The sequence below is a fragment of the Schistocerca piceifrons genome, chromosome 7, assembly GCF_021461385.2.
Source record: "Schistocerca piceifrons isolate TAMUIC-IGC-003096 chromosome 7, iqSchPice1.1, whole genome shotgun sequence".
Taxonomy (NCBI): Eukaryota; Metazoa; Arthropoda; class Insecta; order Orthoptera; family Acrididae; genus Schistocerca; species Schistocerca piceifrons.
In genome coordinates, this window is record NC_060144.1 from 51,186,099 (window position 1) to 51,203,200 (window position 17,102).

A 17,102-nucleotide genomic window follows, 5' to 3' on the forward strand; every position below is an offset into this window, starting at 1 on the left:
GTGATGCACTGCTTTGTCTGGCAACAATGCTGCTTGGAGCAGTCAGAATGTTTATGAGCTAACACTAAATGTTGGCCCAGATGGTAGGTGACAAGGCAAGGTGCAGATTCTAACCAACATAGACTTCATTTTGGAAAACGATGTTTCACATGCCTGTGACCAGTGGAAAGACATTCTTTTATGTAACCTAGGCATATAAAGATTGTGCAACTGATGCTACCCCTGGCAAAACTGCTGATAATAAGCAATCTTACCTAAAAAACCTGGAGTTCCTTTACCAATGCAGGACATGAAAGAGCCACAATTGCAGAGAGATTTTGATGAAGGCATGTGATACCAACATTAGAGAGCTCGAACCCAAGGTAAACAGTAGAAGTCTCAAAGAAGCAGCATTTTTTGAAATTGCATTTTAACCCAGCAGCCTGTAACACCAAAAACAGTGTACATAAGTTGTTCAGCAGTGGAGGAGCCAAGATAGTTGACACAGCCAGGCACAGAGCTTGTGAGTTGTTCGAGAAACCGTTTAAAAATCGCTGGGGCACTGCCCATGTTAAATGCTAACCACAAGTATTGATACAAGCCAAAAGGCATGTTATCAATAAAGAGCTGTTGAGACTCAGCATCAATGGGAAGCTGCAAATATGCATCAGAGAGGTTGACCTGGGAAAAAATACTGACCACCAGTGAGCTTAGCAAAAAGTTCATCAAGGCATGGCAAGGGATTTGATGCAGTCTGTCCAGCCATGGCTCATGAATTATGCAGACCTGGTAATGGTAATAAAAATGGTAATACATCTTCATCCCTTTCCATTTCTTTGTTGTCATGTTTGTTTTCTTTGTATGATCCTTCTATTTATTCATTTCCCCTTACAGTGCTCTCTTCTTTACTTAACAATGACTTGCCATTTGAATGCTTGATATTCATACAGCTGTTTGCCTTTTCTCAAAAGCTTTATTTGAATCTCATGTTTGTGGCATCTATCTTCTCCATTATCATAAATGTGAGGAAGTGTTCCGTCTTGACATTATATGGCAATTACGTCAAGCATGATAGAAAAATGTCACTGGCTAAGATCTGACAGCAGTAACAAGTATGATAGCCTCTGTACTGCTTTATAGATGAACGTCACAAAGGATTTATAACTGGCATGCATGCAATTGGTTTAGAGATACATAATATGCCACTGACAATGGGTTATACACTTGAACACTGATCTGGCTATTAAACATTTTACTTGTAGTTCATGGTGTTTAGAAGATGTCCTTTAAGTAACATAATGCCTCCACAACAAACACCACTTTGAAAATTGTTGCTCTAAACAATTCAACTTTTAAAGTAGATTAAATGCTCCTCGGTCCTGTGTTACAAATGTATCAGAGCCAAATACATATCTAAGAGATGCATGTAAACCTAAAAGGTGCATCATGGGATACAAATGATGACAGGTCACAATTACATTTTGAATTTGGTTGTAAAATTGTAAGCTAAGTCATCCGAGCATAAAAAAAAGAATAGGAGAGAGATCTTCACCATCCCATAGTCACAAATTGTGTCTTCTCATATGACAGCTTTATTGTTGTTAATAAGTCCCATGCAACCTTAGTTATGGATGCCCTCTTTCAAAAGTCATGTTATACATCATGGAAGAGATTTCTTTCCTTAAACTAATCCAGTATCTGGTTTTTTATAACAGATTTCATTATGTTGGTCTAAAACTTAGCTCTGAACATAGGTCTCCCTTTTGGTTAAGTGGTACATAGTTTCAAGAATTCTGGGAAGACTTGTGGATAAGCAGTTGTTTATCGCTATGGCTTTTCTTAAGGGCCATACACTACATCTCATAAATATCGATGGTTTGTAACCTTTCACTGTGTCATTAGGTTGCGCTTCCTCCCAGTTTTCCATTTTATTTCTTAAGGTAAGAACAGGCTCCATACATATGCCTGGGATTTCATCTAAAGTTGTTTCTATGACTTCGATAAAGTAAGCATTAAAGATTTAAGTGCTGCAACCATCTAAGGGGCTGGCAGGCTTTCTCCACTGCTGATTTACTAGATTTCAGGTTGCTTTGAATTAATTGTGGACTTGTCATATGAACCTGTATGTCAGAGATATTAAACAGCAAAATAATTTGATGAAGTACTGAAAACCTCAAGTTGAAAGAAAGTGCCTCAAATATGTGACATTATCAGAATTGTTGAGATCTTTGGGAGAATATTCCATGACAAAACAATCCCACTTGATATGCAAGATGTATTATATGGGCAAAGAATCCTCACATTTTACGAAAAAATTAATAAACCTTACTCCAAAAGAAATTGGCCAGTTGTGAGGACGACTCGCACCCAGAAGGTTCCATACAAACCCAGTTATATCTTGTACGAACTTAATCATATATAAAGACAATTCATCCATACTGAGATTTGAGACTCTCAGTCATTTTTGCCTGTTATCAACACTGATACTGGCAAAGTACCAGTCCTGCAAATTCTAAGACTTTCAAGAATGTTTTAATTTTAAGTTTGAAGTTGCATAACAAATGATATATAGTGGTATATAATTATAAATTAACACTTGCCCAATTTTTTCCCTTTTCTTCAACTGTTAAACCTTGTTTCTTGCCAGATTTCATGATTCTAGGCCAACGGTAAGTACCCTACAAGTTTTGAGGAGTTAATTTTCATGTAACTATGTGACATAAATGGCCATGTCTTTTGATTAGAAGCTTACAGTTTTTAATATAGCCAAGTGACTGTACACCTTACTATGTGCAATAAATTTCAATGTGATACCTCTGCCCATTCCAGAGGGAAAGAGGTCTCAACATACAAACAGAAAGACAGCCAGATATATAAATAAAAAGAGAGAGATACCCATGTAATACAATAACAAATTATCAGTTTTCAGATTTCTTTCCTGTAGTTACTGTTAAACCTTTTATATTTCTCAAAAAGAGCAGGCACTGAAAGGTGTAAATATTGCCAAATTATAAGTTTAATAAGTCATAGTTGAAAAATACTGGTGTGAATTATTTACAGAAGAATGGAAAGTGTGGTACAACACACCTCACGGAAGAAGAGTTTGAGGTCTAAAGAATATAAGAGCATGCCAGGAAAATCTACATTTATAGCATTTGTGGACTCAAGAGAAAGCTTTTGACAAAGTTCACTGGAATACATTATTTAAAATTCTTAAGGTTGCAGGGACAAATTACAGGGAGCAAAAGGTTATCCACATGCTGCAGCAGTGAGAATCAACGAACATGAAAGGGAAGCAGCAGTCAAGAATAGAGAGAGGCAGGGTTGTGTAGCCCATCTCAATTTTATTCTGTCAGTATATTGAGCAAGTGGTACAGGAAGCAAGGGAGAAATTTGAAAAATGAATTAAAGTCAGGAAGGAGAAATAGAAACTTGAAGATTTTGTGATGACTTGGTAATTCTATCAAATTCAGCAAAGGACTTGGAAGAACCGTTAAATGGAATGGATGGTGTCTCGAGTAGAGGTTATAAGATGAATACTGACAAATGTAATACAAGGGTAGTGGAATGTAGTGGAACTGATGCTGAGGTAAATAGACTGGGAAATGTGACACAGAAACTAGTACATTAGTTATGTTTGGAGTAAAATAATCAATTATGTCTGAAGTAAAGAGGATTTAAATGTAGACTGACAATAGTAAGAAAGGTATTTCTGAACAGAAAAAATAAATTTGTTTACATCAAATATAAATTTAAATATATGAAAGTCTTTTCCAAGGGCATTTGTCTTGAGTGTAGGCTTTTATGGAAGTGAAACATGGATGATGAACAGTTCAGACAAGAACAGACTACAAACTTTTGAAAAATGGTGCTACAGAAGAGTTATGAAGATCAGGTGAGTGGATAATATAAGATACTTAAATTTGCATCACATCTTGATTAAAGGATAGATTTGTTGATAGGGCATATGATGAGGACTCAATTTGGTAATGGAGAGAAGGGAAGGAGGCCAAGTTATGACTACAGTAAGAAATACACGGAACCAGGTGTAAACAAACGAGACTCCTTCTCGGTAAGAGAAGAAGATTTCTCGATTAAGGAAGATTATGGACATAAAGAAATATCGAAAGAAGTCTTCTCAGCATCATGTATAAAATAATTCTACAAAGAAGATACAACAGAAGAAGAAGGTGAAAATATTCAGCGACAGTCACGGCCAGAACATACAGGAACAAACAGTGTAAATAACTGTAAAGCCTGGTGCCAGTTTTGACAATGTGGTTAAAAGTGTTAATGAAGACTGCTCAGAACTCACAAAAAAAACAGTGTGGTGATAATAGGAGGTGCAAACAATGTTTACAGAAATGAAGCCACGGACTTTGTTAAGAAGCTGATCACAGTGCTGTGAGTCCTGCATTTCACAAACGTAATTGTAACAGCACTTCCACAAAGGTATGATCTTCTGGACTGGTCATGTGTTAACAAAGAAATTCGACAAACGAATTATAAGTTAAAAAGCTTTTGTGCCAAATTTGTAAATGTAAACCTCATAGTTGTTGATACTTATGAAAGAAACTGTTTTACATGCCATGGAATGCATCCCAACAAACGTGCTAAGAAAAGATTAGCTGCGAGCATTAATGATGTGCTTGGACAGATATCTCATGATAACAAAAACAGACCTGTTATTGCAATGGAAGCTCCTTCACAGGGAAACTAATATGGTAGGTCTGAAAGAACTAACAAAGTGAGGGACCATAAATTAGCAGTAAAGACTCACATAGGTGTAAACTTTGCTGACAGTTTAATAGATATTGTAAGTTCTTTAGTCAGTAAAAATAGCTTCATAATGCACTTAAACATAGGTGGTGTGTTGGGAGAAATGATAAACAAACTATATGACTTAGAAATACTCTTAGGGCAAATAAACTCTGTAAAAGTCATATGTTTGAATGAACATTAGCTTAAGTGGGACAATGTCAAGCTACTAAATTCACTCTCATGATACAAGTTAGCATCGATTTTTTCCAGAAAAAAGGGGTATGGGGGATCATGTATATTAGTTGAACAGACACAAAACTTCGAAGCCAAAATGACTTTCGATTGTTTAAATGAGGAACAGATATTCGAAAGCTGTTGCATTGAGCTGTCTGAAAATGGTTTACTAATCATAAGCATATATCATGTCCCGGAATATTGGGCTACTAGGGCATTTCTAGAGAAATTTGAAACTCTGATAAGTAGGTTGCATGTAGGGAAACCATATAAAAAGATTGTAATTTGTTCTGATTTTAATATAGATACAAGAGATGAAAACGGATTTGTTACCACCCTGAAGGATTTGTTGGCTACAAACGGCTTAACACTAAATTTTAGTGAGGACACCAGGATAACAGCCACTTCTGCCACAAGCACTGATAATATAGTGAGCAGCAAATATTATGGGAATACAGAAAAACATTTATTAGAATTAGGAATATCTGATCACTCAGCACTTTTTATGTCATTGCCATACATAGACAAAACATATAGGCCCACAGTAAAATTGGTCAGAAATTTCAGCCAGCCAAATATAAACACATTTATCTTGAAATTAAAGAAAACCCACTGGACCTTCAGCAACCAGTGTTCAGTAAACAATAATTACAACACTTTCATATCTGAATTCAAGAACATTTTCAATGAATGCTTTCCCTTCGTATCAACACATGATAAATACAATAAAAGTGAGACATGGGTTATGGAAGGTATCAGGATCTCTAATATTAGAAAGAGGGAAATGCATAAGGAAACGAAAACCAACCATGATGCTGAATTTATTAGGTACAAAATCAAATACAAAAAATATTTGATCGGGTAGTTAAACAAGCTAAACAAATGGCAAACAGTAAATATATAGCTAATGCCTCAAATAAATCAGAAGCAGTATGGCTGGTTGTCAGAAAGAAACAGGTACTGAAGAAACAAAACATTTTAATTACAAACTAGAAATTGGTAGGAATATTGTTACTAGCACTCGGCACATCTGTGAAGAATTTAATAAGTATTTCATAACCACAAACAAAATTCATAACTTCTTGCTTCCACTAATAAGACCTGATGCAGTACTGCAGGAACTAAGAGAATTTAAATTTACTGGAGTATCATGTCAGGAAGTAGCTAACATCATACAATCCCTAAAAAATCTTAAATCTGTGGGCTGGGTAGAAATTCCAGCAAATATCATAAAGGTAGGAAGTGACAGATTTGCACCTCAACTCTGTAAAACAATAAACCAATCATTTGATGAGGGCTGCTTTCCAGACAGACTGAAATATGCTGACATCTGTCCAATCTACAAAAAGGGAAAACAAGATGATTTAGTAAATTTCCGCCCAGTGTCTATACTCCAAATTTTCTCTAAAATAGTTGAACGAATAGTATGTAATCAGTTAGAAAAGTGCAATAAAGAAGGTAATATTATTCTCAATAACCAGTATGGGTTTAGGAAGGGACAAAACACTTTACAAGCTGTAAATGAACTAATCTCTAAAGTAAGTAAATGCCTCGACAACAAACAGAGGGTATCTGGTATTTTTTGTGACCTCTCAAAGGTGTTTGACATAGTAAACCATAAGCTACTGCTCCAAAAATTGGGTACCTATGGCTTCCATGGAAAATCTATAGGATGGTTTTCATCTTATCTCAAAAAAAGACACCAAAGGATGGTGATACATCAAAAGGGAGAGAAAACTTGCTCTAGCTGCCAAGAAATTCAAGCAGGTGTGCCCCAGGGCTCAATATTAGGACCACTTCTGTTCTTATATTGCATAAATGACATGCCTAGCAAAGTAAATACAGATACAATACTTTACGCAGATGACTAAACTGCTGTAATCTGCTGCAAAAGCATTGATGAATTAGTGTGGACCATGAAACAAACTCTACAAGAATTTGAACAATGGATAAGAAATAATGCTATGAAATTTAATCCTGAAAAAACCCAAATCATACACTTCAGAACCAAACAAACTACTGAATGTATATCGCAAATAGAATATTCAGGTAAAGAACTGACCACAGTTGATTCTGTAAAATTTCTTGTGATAACTTTAAATAAAAACTTGAAATGGACTGGCCATGTGGACAGTTTACTGAAGAGATTAAATAGTTTAGTTTATGCAATGAGGTTATTACACAAAGTAATGGATTTAACTGTGAAGAAAACTGTATACCATGCATATTTCATAACAGTTATAAGATATGGAATTAAAAAAAAAATCAGAGAAATGACAGGAACCAATAGTAGACATTCATGCAGACCACTATTTGAAACCCGGGACTTCATGAAATCCCTTCCATCTTCATATATGAAATACTTCTCTTTGAACAGAAAAACTTGCATCTATTTGAAGGAAATACATTCACACATGCCTATGAAACTAGACATAAATTGAAATACATGCTACCTTCTCACTGACTCACATTATATGAAAATACTCCATATTACATGGCTCTGAAGATCAGAAATAAGATGAGGTCAATATTTGGGGAATCCACTTTGGAGACCATTGGCACATACTTAAAAAGCAAATGTTACTATAGTCTAGAAGAATTTCTAAATGAATAAAAAGCTAATGATATAGTTTAGAAGAATTTATAAATAGGAACAGGGAAGTAAGGATACAAGTACAAATGGTATACTTTCGAAGCCATGTAGATACAAAGTATACACGTTCACTGTATATTCATGTTTATATATAGAATTGTATTCCATTCAGTACATCCATACTTTATATAGGTGTGTGAAGTTTATGGTAATGATTCAACGAGTTACAAAATGATTTAAAATACAATGCTGTATTTTCATTATAATAAGCAATGTACATATTATGTATTTCCTGTAGTATATAAAATACTGTAACAACTTAGGTTAAAGTCTGACGAGTCACCAATGTTCTCAATCAAATGATTGTATAAAAACATGCTATGTGACAATAAAGTATCTTATATTATCTTAAAGCTGAAGAGCTTTAATAGTGGGATGGATAGCATACAGGGCTATATCATATCAGTTTCAAAATGAAGACAACAACACATACTTACAATGGTAAGCATATCCCATTTTTGAATCAGGTTATAACTAGAATCTCTGGGTTTGTCACCACAATAATTCTGATACTTTATTTCTGCAGTATTCTAGTTATATATTTACAGGGTGTTTCAAAAATGACCGGTATATTTGAAACGGCAATAAAAACTAAACGAGCAGCGATAGAAATACACCGTTTGTTGCAATATGCTTGGGACAACAGTACATTTTCAGGCGGACAAACTTTCGAAATTACAGTAGTTACAATTTTCAACAACAGATGGCGCTGCAAGTGATGTGAAAGATATAGAAGACAACGCAGTCTGTGGGTGCGCCATTCTGTACGTCGTCTTTCTGCTGTAAGCGTGTGCTGTTCACAACGTGCAAGTGTGCTGTAGACAACATGGTTTATTCCTTAGAACATACGAATTTTCTGGTGTTGGAATTCCACCGCCTAGAACACAGTGTTGTTGCAACAAGACGAAGTTTTCAACGGAGGTTTAATGTAACCAAAGGACCGAAAAGCGATACAATAAAGGATCTGTTTGAAAAATTTCAACGGACAGGGAACGTGATGGATGAACGTGCTGGAAAGGTAGGGCGACCGCGTACGGCAACCACAGAGGGCAACGCGCAGCTAGTGCAGCAGGTGATCCAACAGCGGCCTCGGGTTTCCGTTCGCCGTGTTGCAGCTGCGGTCCAAATGACGCCAACGTCCACGTATCGTCTCATGCGCCAGAGTTTACACCTCTATCCATACACAATTCAAACGCGGCAACCCCTCAGCGCCGCTACCATTGCTGCACGAGAGACATTCGCTAACGATATAGTGCACAGGATTGATGACGGCGATATGCATGTGGGCAGCATTTGGTTTACTGACGAAGCTTATTTTTACCTGCACGGCTTCGTCAATAAACAGAACTGGCGCATATGGGGAACCGAAAAGCCCCATGTTGCAGTCCCATCGTCCCTGCATCCTCAAAAAGTACTGGTCTGGGCCACCATTTCTTCCAAAGGAATCATTGGCCCATTTTTCAGATCCGAAACGATTACTGCATCACGCTATCTGGACATTCTTCGTGAATTTGTGGCGGTACAAACTGCCTTAGACGACACTGCGAACACCTCGTGGTTTATGCAAGATGGTGCCCGGCCACATCGCACGGCCGACGTCTTTAATTTCCTGAATGAATATTTCGATGATCGTGTGATTGCTTTGGGCTATCCGAAACATACAGGAGGCGGCGTGGATTGGCCTACCTATTCGCCAGACATGAACCCCTGTGACTTCTTTCTGTGGGGACACTTGAAAGACCAGGTGTACCGCCAGAATCCAGAAACAATTGAACAGCTGAAGCAGTACATCTCATCTGCATGTGAAGCCATTCCGCCAGACACGTTGTCAAAGGTTTCAGGTAATTTCATTCAGAGACTACGCCATATTATTGCTACGCATGGTGGATATGTGGAAAATATCGTATTATAGAGTTTCCCAGACCGCAGCGCCATCTGTTGTTGAAAATTGTAACTACTGTAATTTCGAAAGTTTGTCTGCCTGAAAATGTACTGTTGTCCCAAGCATATTGCAACAAACGGTGTATTTCTATCGCTGCTCGTTTAGTTTTTATTGCCGTTTCAAATATACCGGTCATTTTTGAAACACCCTGTAGATATGCTTGTGTTGTTGCAACCCATGGTTCTATGTTGTTGTTGTGGTCTTTAGTCCAGAGAATGGTTTGCAGCTCTCCATGCTACTCTATCCTGTGCAAGCTTCTTCATCTCTGTATTCATGCCTTGGTCTCCCTCTACAATTTTTACCCTCCGCACTTCTCCCCAGCACTAAATTAATGACCCGTTGATGCCTCAGAACGTATCCTACCAACTGATCCCTTATTCTAGTCAAGTTGTGGCACAAATTCCTCTTCTCCCCAATTCTATTAGTACCTCCTCATTAGTTACGTGATTTACCCATCTAATCTTCAGCATTCTTCTGTAGAACCACATTTCAAAAGCTTCTATTCTCTTCTTGGCAAAACTATTTATCGTCCATGTTTCACTTCCGTATATGGCAACAATCCATACAAATACTTTCAGAAAAGACTTCCTGACTGCTAAATCTATACTCGATGTTAACAAATTTCTCTTCTTCAGAAACGCTTTCCTTGCCACTGCCAGTCTACATTTTATATCCTCTCTACTTCGACCATCATCAGTTATTTTGCTCCCCAAATAGCAAAACTCATCTACTACTTTAAGTGTCTCATTTCCTAATCTATTTCCCTCAGCATCACCTCATTTAATTCCCCTATATTCCATTATCCTCATTTTGCTTTTTTTAATGTTCATCTTATATCCTCCTTTCAAGACACTGTCCACATTCCATTCAACTGTTCTTCCAAGTCCTATGCTGCCTCTGACAGAATTACAACGTCATCCGCAAACCTCTAGGTTTTCATTTCTTCTCCCTGGATTTTGATTCTCGCTACAATTTTCTCTTTGGTTTCTTTTATTGTTTGCTCAATGTGCAGATTGAATAACATCAGGGGTAGGCTACAACCCTGTCTCACTCCCTTCTTACCCACTGCGCCCCTTTCATGCCCCTCGACTCTTATAACTGCCATCTGGTTTCTACACAAATTGTAAATATCCTTTCGCTCCCTGTATTTTACCCCTGCCACCTTCAGAATTTGAAAGGGTGTATTCCAGTCAACATTGCCAAAAGCTTTCTCTAAGTCTACAAATGCTAGAAATGTAGGTTTGCCTTTCCTTAATCTATCGTCTAAGATAATTCATAAGGTCAGTATTGCCTCACATGTTCCAACATTTTTACAGAATCCAAACTAATCTTGCCTGAGATTGGCATATACCACTTTTTCTATGCATCTGTATAGAATTCGTGTTAGTATTTTGCAGCCGTGACTTATTAAACTGATAGTTCAGTAATTTTCACACCTGTCAACACTTCCTTTTTTTGGGATTGGAATTATTATACTCTTCTTGATGTCTGAGGTTATTTCACCTATCTTATACATCTTACTCACCAGATGGTAGAGTTTTGTCAGGGCTGACTCTCCCAAGGCTATTTGTAGTTCTAATGGAATGTTGTCTACTCCAGGGGCCTTGTTTTCGCTTAGGTCTTTCAGTGATATGTCAAATTCTTCAGACAGTAGCATATCTCCCATTTCATCTTCATCTATGTCCTCTTGCATCTCCATAATATTGCCCTCAAGTACATCTCCCTTGTATAGACCCTGTAAATAGTGTACCACCTATCAGCTTTCCCTTCTTTGCTTAGAACTGGTTTTCCGTCTGAGCCCTTGTTATTCATACAAGTGGTTCTCTTTTCTCCAAAGATCTCTTTAATCTCCTTGTAGGCAATATCTATCTTACTCCTAGTGACATATGCCTCTACATCCTTACATTTGTCTTGTAGCCATCCCTGCTTAGCCATTTTGCACTTCCTGTTGATCTCATTTCTGAGGCGTTTGTATTCCTTTTTGCTTGCTTCATTTGCTGCATTTTTATATTTTTCCTGTCATCAGTTAAATTCAATAGCTCTTCAATTACTCAATGATTTCTACTAGCCCCCTTCTTTTTACCTACTTGATCCTCTGCTGCCTTCACTATTTCATGTCTCAAAGCTACCCATTCTTCTTCTATTGTATTTCTTTCCTCCATACTTGTCAATCATTCCCTAATGCTCTATCTGAAATTTTCAACAACCTCTGGTTCTTTTAGTTTAACCATGTTCCATCTCCTTGAATTCCCACCTTTTTGCAGTTTCTTCACTTTTAATCTACAGTTCATCACCAATAGATTGTGGTCTGAGTCTCTGTCTTACCATTATATAATCTGAAACCTTCCAGTGTCTCCAGCCCTCTTCCATGTATACAACCTTCTTTCATGATTCTTAAACCAAGTGTTAGCTATGATTAAATTATGCTCTGTGCAAAATTCTACCAGGTGGCTTCCTCTTTCATTCCTTACCCCCGATCCATATTCACCCACTACATTTGCTTCTCTTCCTTTTCCTACTAATGAATTCCAGTCCCTCATGACTATTAAATTTTTGTCTTCCTTCTTTATCTGAATAATTTTTTTATCTCATAATACAGTTGTCCAGAATGTTTTACCCAAGAGGACACCATCATCATTTAACCATACAGTAAAGCTGCATGCCCTCTGGAAAAATTATGGCTGTAGTTTCCCCTTGCTTTCAGCCGTTCGCAGTACCAGCACAGCAAGGCCGTTTTGGTTAGTGTTACAAGGCCAGATCAGTCAATCATCCAGACTGTTGCCCCTGCAACTACTGAAAAGGCTGCCCTCTTCAGAAAGCACATGTTTGTCCGGCTTCTCAATAGATACCTCTCCATTGTGGTTGCACCTGTGGTACGGCTATCACTGAGTGACAAAACCTCCCCACCAACGGCAAGGCCCATGGCTCATGGGAGAACAATGAATAATATGCAACTTTCAGAACACACATTTTTTACAATCTTTGCTTATCATGTTTATGCCAAATATATATATTTTTAGATAGCTTGCAGGTATGAAATCTAAATGCATGTCCCACAGGAGCCTGTTCTGGATTGTGATTACCAAGAATTTGTCTAGTATTCTTTTTTATAGTTCATTTTTGCTGTATAATTTTACACAAAACTTCATTTGTTCATTGTTTTGGATTCCATTATTGGAGTCTTTGTAACACTGACATTTACATGTTTTTTTTACTGAAATGTAGGACTCTTGCTCAGTACCCTACCACTTCAGCATAAATTTAAAACATACTTCATTAGCCACTCTCTTACTAATTATCCAAATATCTAGATTCAAGGAATGAAACTTCCTGTTAGCTACATGTCAAGTAGCAGTGTTCATTGAAAGTTGCAAAACAAGTTGTAATGTACTGTACCCAAGAATCAGTATTTATAGATTTAGGTAACTATTACCTTTAAAAATACTGACAAAATCAAGTTAATATTAAGCTATCAATTAGAGATAAACAGCCTGTATTTAGTATAACTGTGGAGGGAACATCTTTTTTCAAAGTAGCAGTTTTCTTTCTAATTCACTCAATTTAGCTGACAAAAACATGAATAACATTTTGCAGTACAGTGATAACTGATTTATGATGTGGACACTGATCAAGTTTCTATAATTTGCTTGGTGTTTATTAATCAGTTCCTTCCGTCATTCCAGATCCCTGAAGGTTCTTCTGCTCAGTAGGATCTACAGAACAAGATTGATTAATTAATTAATTTATGAATACTGCTTGCTTAATATTTTCAATACTGTACTTATATTTACCAAAGAATATTGGTTATCAGCATGTTGTAATAAGAAGTTCTGTGTACATTAAATTTTGTTACTCATCTAAGAGAACAACATAAAAGAACAACAAGAATCTAAGAGAACAACAAGAATCTAAGAGAACAACAAGAATCTAAGAGAACAACAAGAATCTTAAATCTTTTAATTCATGCAACCAGCAAAATTAGTGTCTAAGACAGTAAGTTAGAATTTTTTTTAATCTCCAAAGGATCCCAGTACATCACTTGTGGTTTAAGATGCTTAAAAGCTTTAAAGCTTTTCCATCCAAATACAGACTCTGACCTTGAACCCTAGACAAAGAGATAAAGTAATTTCAGTCTGTCTTGAATGAAAAACGGCCTACAGTTGCACTAAATTATGTTTATTTTAAAATTTGACCATGGTTTCTGCTACAATAATATAGCCTTCTTCAGAAGTGCTAAAAAATGATCAAAATAACATCTAGACCAGTGATAGAATCTACACATAAACTTCAAAATTAGGTAAGTGATAACATATTACTTACATACACTCTAAAAAAACTGTTAATGACACTGAACTATTGTGTAAAGAAGCAAAGGGTATGAAATTAGATTTATTGGAGGAGATGCAGATATACAAGCACACAAGTTTTACAGTAGGAATTTACTGAATGATAAGTGTTATTTGAAAAGTTCCAGCTTCCTTGAAGGTTTTCTTGTATGGAATGGAAGGAATTATCAAGGAGGAACTTCTTCAGTTTTTTAACTTTTTATACCTGGGATTCACAGTCAGAGTTTGGAGCATAAGTAACTAGTGATGAGCTAATGAACATGAGTGTCTACAGACTATGTTGTTTTATGACATATGGATATGTATGCTCACAATATGTAACAGCGTCACAAATGTATTTAATAATAATGACAACGGCATATAAATGTGTCGGCTCATTTTAAGTTGACATGACTTAAAGCCACAAAAATCTGCACTTGATAATGGCCTAAGGCCGAAACTGCAATCATGAAATAAAGAAATTGTTACAGTCACTGGCGTAAATATGATGTCTTTTATAAAGTTCTTCAGTTTGTTCTTGAATTTTACTTTACCATCTATCAGACATTTTATATCAATGGGTACGCTATCAAAAATATTTTTTACACCATTGTGCAGCCCTTTTAGTGCTAAAGACAACATTAATGTGGATTAATGAATGCCATTTCTCCTTCTGGTATTGTAATTTGAACTGTAGTGGATTATTTACAACAAACTTCATCAGGGAATAAATACACTGTGAAACAGTGTTCAGAATGCCAAGCTCGTTAAACAGATGTCTACAACAAGATCATGGATGTAAACCACACATTACTCTTACAGACATTTTTGAGCAATGAAGACTTTCTTTCTTAAAGATGAGTTACCCCAGAACATTATTCCATAAGACATTATTGAATGAAAATATGATATGCAAAATATGTCAACTAACTGATTTGTCTCTGCCAAAGATTTATAATGAATTTAAGTGCAAACATGACTGAACTACAGTGTTTTAGGAGTTACAAAACATGATTTTTCCAGTTTATCAAACAATGGAAAATCCAGGATGGAATGTATTAATATTATAAAAAGGAAAGTTGCTACCCTCCATATAGCGGAGATGCTGAGTTGCAGATAGGCACAACAAAAATACTGTCACAAAGCTTTCGGCCAGTAAGGCCTTCATCAAAAATAGATGACACAAAAACACACACACACACACACACACACACACACACACACACACACACACACACACTCTCTCTCTCTCTCTCTCTCTCTCTCACACACACACACACACACACTCACACAAACACAACTACACACACGACTGCAGTCTCAAGCAACTGAAGCCACACTATGAGCAGCAGTACCCATGCATAATGGGAGTGGCAACAAGTGGTGACTGGGTGGGGGTAAGGAGGAGGCTGGTGTGGGGAGGGGGAGGGTTAGTAATGTAGGGGTGGCAGACAATGAAGTGCTGCATGTTAGACAGAGAACAAGAGAGAGATGGGGAATGGGGGAAGGGGGTGGGGGTGGAAAAGGAGGAAAGTAAAAAGACTGGGTGAGATGGTGGAATGCAGGCTGTGGAGTACTGGAATGGGAACAGGGAAGGGGCTGGATGGGTGAGGACAGCGACTACCGAAGTAACGAGGGTTGAGGCCAGGAGGGTTACGGAAACAGGATCCTATATTCCCATCTTACACAAACAGCAACTATTGACCAACCTCTTCATATCATCTCTCATGGATGGCCAAGTCAATTGTTAGCTAATCTTAGCATGGGTTTTGGCAACACCCAAATGACCTCCAACAACTGAGTCATGAAAATAATGAAAAACATAACCAAACAACTGTTGGGGCAGACAGATTTTAGGCTGTCTATCTCTGCCAATTTGCTTACATAGTACACCTGTAATTATAGAGTAACCCAGAATATGTTTGGCCGAAAGCAGATTTTCCCTAATCGCTCCCCACCTTTGGTCCTCTTGCCGTTTGCCACCAATGTCCACAAACAATTCAAGAATCTCACCAAGGACCCCTGTTACAAGTACGTGATCCACATCTTGGGAATCTTGTTCTTCCTCAGCAATCATATGGCTTAAGGCATCGGCAAAAAGTTATCAGCACCACGAATGTGTCTGACCTTAAACCGAAAGGTGGAAACTCGAACAACCCAATGAGCAAGTCCCCCAGTTTTTTTTCGGGGATGGGCCAACACCCAACTTAATGCCTGATTATCACTTTCCAATGAAAATTCATGATGCTCAAGGTATAACCTAAACTTCTCAAGGACAAAGAGCATGGCCAATGCCTCCAATTCATAAACAGAATAGTTGGATTCAGCGCCCGACAAACATCTTGAAACATAAGGAACAGGACGTCTATTGCCATCGACTTCTTGCATAAGAACAGCCGCAAGACCCCCCCCCCCTCGAGGCATCCATTTGAAGAATAAAGGTTTTACTGAAGTCTTGTACTACTAAAATGGGAGGATTAGTAAGGGCAGTTTTAAGTGCCTCAAAAGCCGCTTGCTGGCTCTCTCCCCACTGAAACTCACTGTTCTTACTACGCAAACTATTCAGAGGAGCAGCTAACTAAGCAAAATTTGGAACAAAATTGCAAAAATAGTTCACCATGCCTATAAATCTGGCAATCTCCTTCTTATTACAAGTAAGATGGAACCACTTTAAACTGACAATACATTCTCGATCAACCCTGATCCTGTCGGCCGAAACCAAGTGTCCAAAAAGGAAATTTTGCCGCGACATAACTTAATTTTGTCAGGTTTAGCAGTTAACCCAAACTGTTCCAAATGATCAAAAACCAACCCAGAATGCTGAAGATGTTAATCAAAATTGGCATTATAGACTACAACATCATCTAAATAATTGCAGACACAGTTAAACTTCAGATCACCCAAAACACTATCTAATAGGTGTGAGAGATCTGATGCCCCAGTAGGAAGCACAAAAGGACCATGATTGAATTCAAATAAATTCTAATCAGTTACAAAAGCAGTAATGGGCTTAGAATCCTTGGTAAGCAGTATTTGATAATAAGCCTGATTTACATCGGGCACAGAAAACCAATGTGCTCGAGCAAACCACGTAAAGCAGTTATGAAGATAAGGCATGGGGACCGACTCTAATATAACCTTCTGATTGAGCTGACAATAATCAACAATCGGATGATAGTACTTACCATGTTCCTTAGACACTAAAAAT

The 17,102-nt window shown here is 37.4% G+C and overlaps 1 protein-coding gene across 1 annotated transcript in view; it reads left to right on the forward strand.

The window, feature by feature from the left end:
• LOC124805368 (carboxypeptidase N subunit 2-like) overlaps nt 1-13,325 on the forward strand; it is a 221,893-nt gene extending 208,568 nt beyond the window's left edge. Inside the window, exon 7 of the mRNA XM_047265921.1 lies at nt 13,253-13,325. Coding sequence (XP_047121877.1) covers nt 13,253-13,260 — 8 coding nt within the window. The 3' untranslated portion in view covers nt 13,261-13,325. The remainder of the gene's footprint in view (nt 1-13,252) is intronic.
• The last annotated feature ends 3,777 nt before the right edge of the window (nt 13,326-17,102 follow it).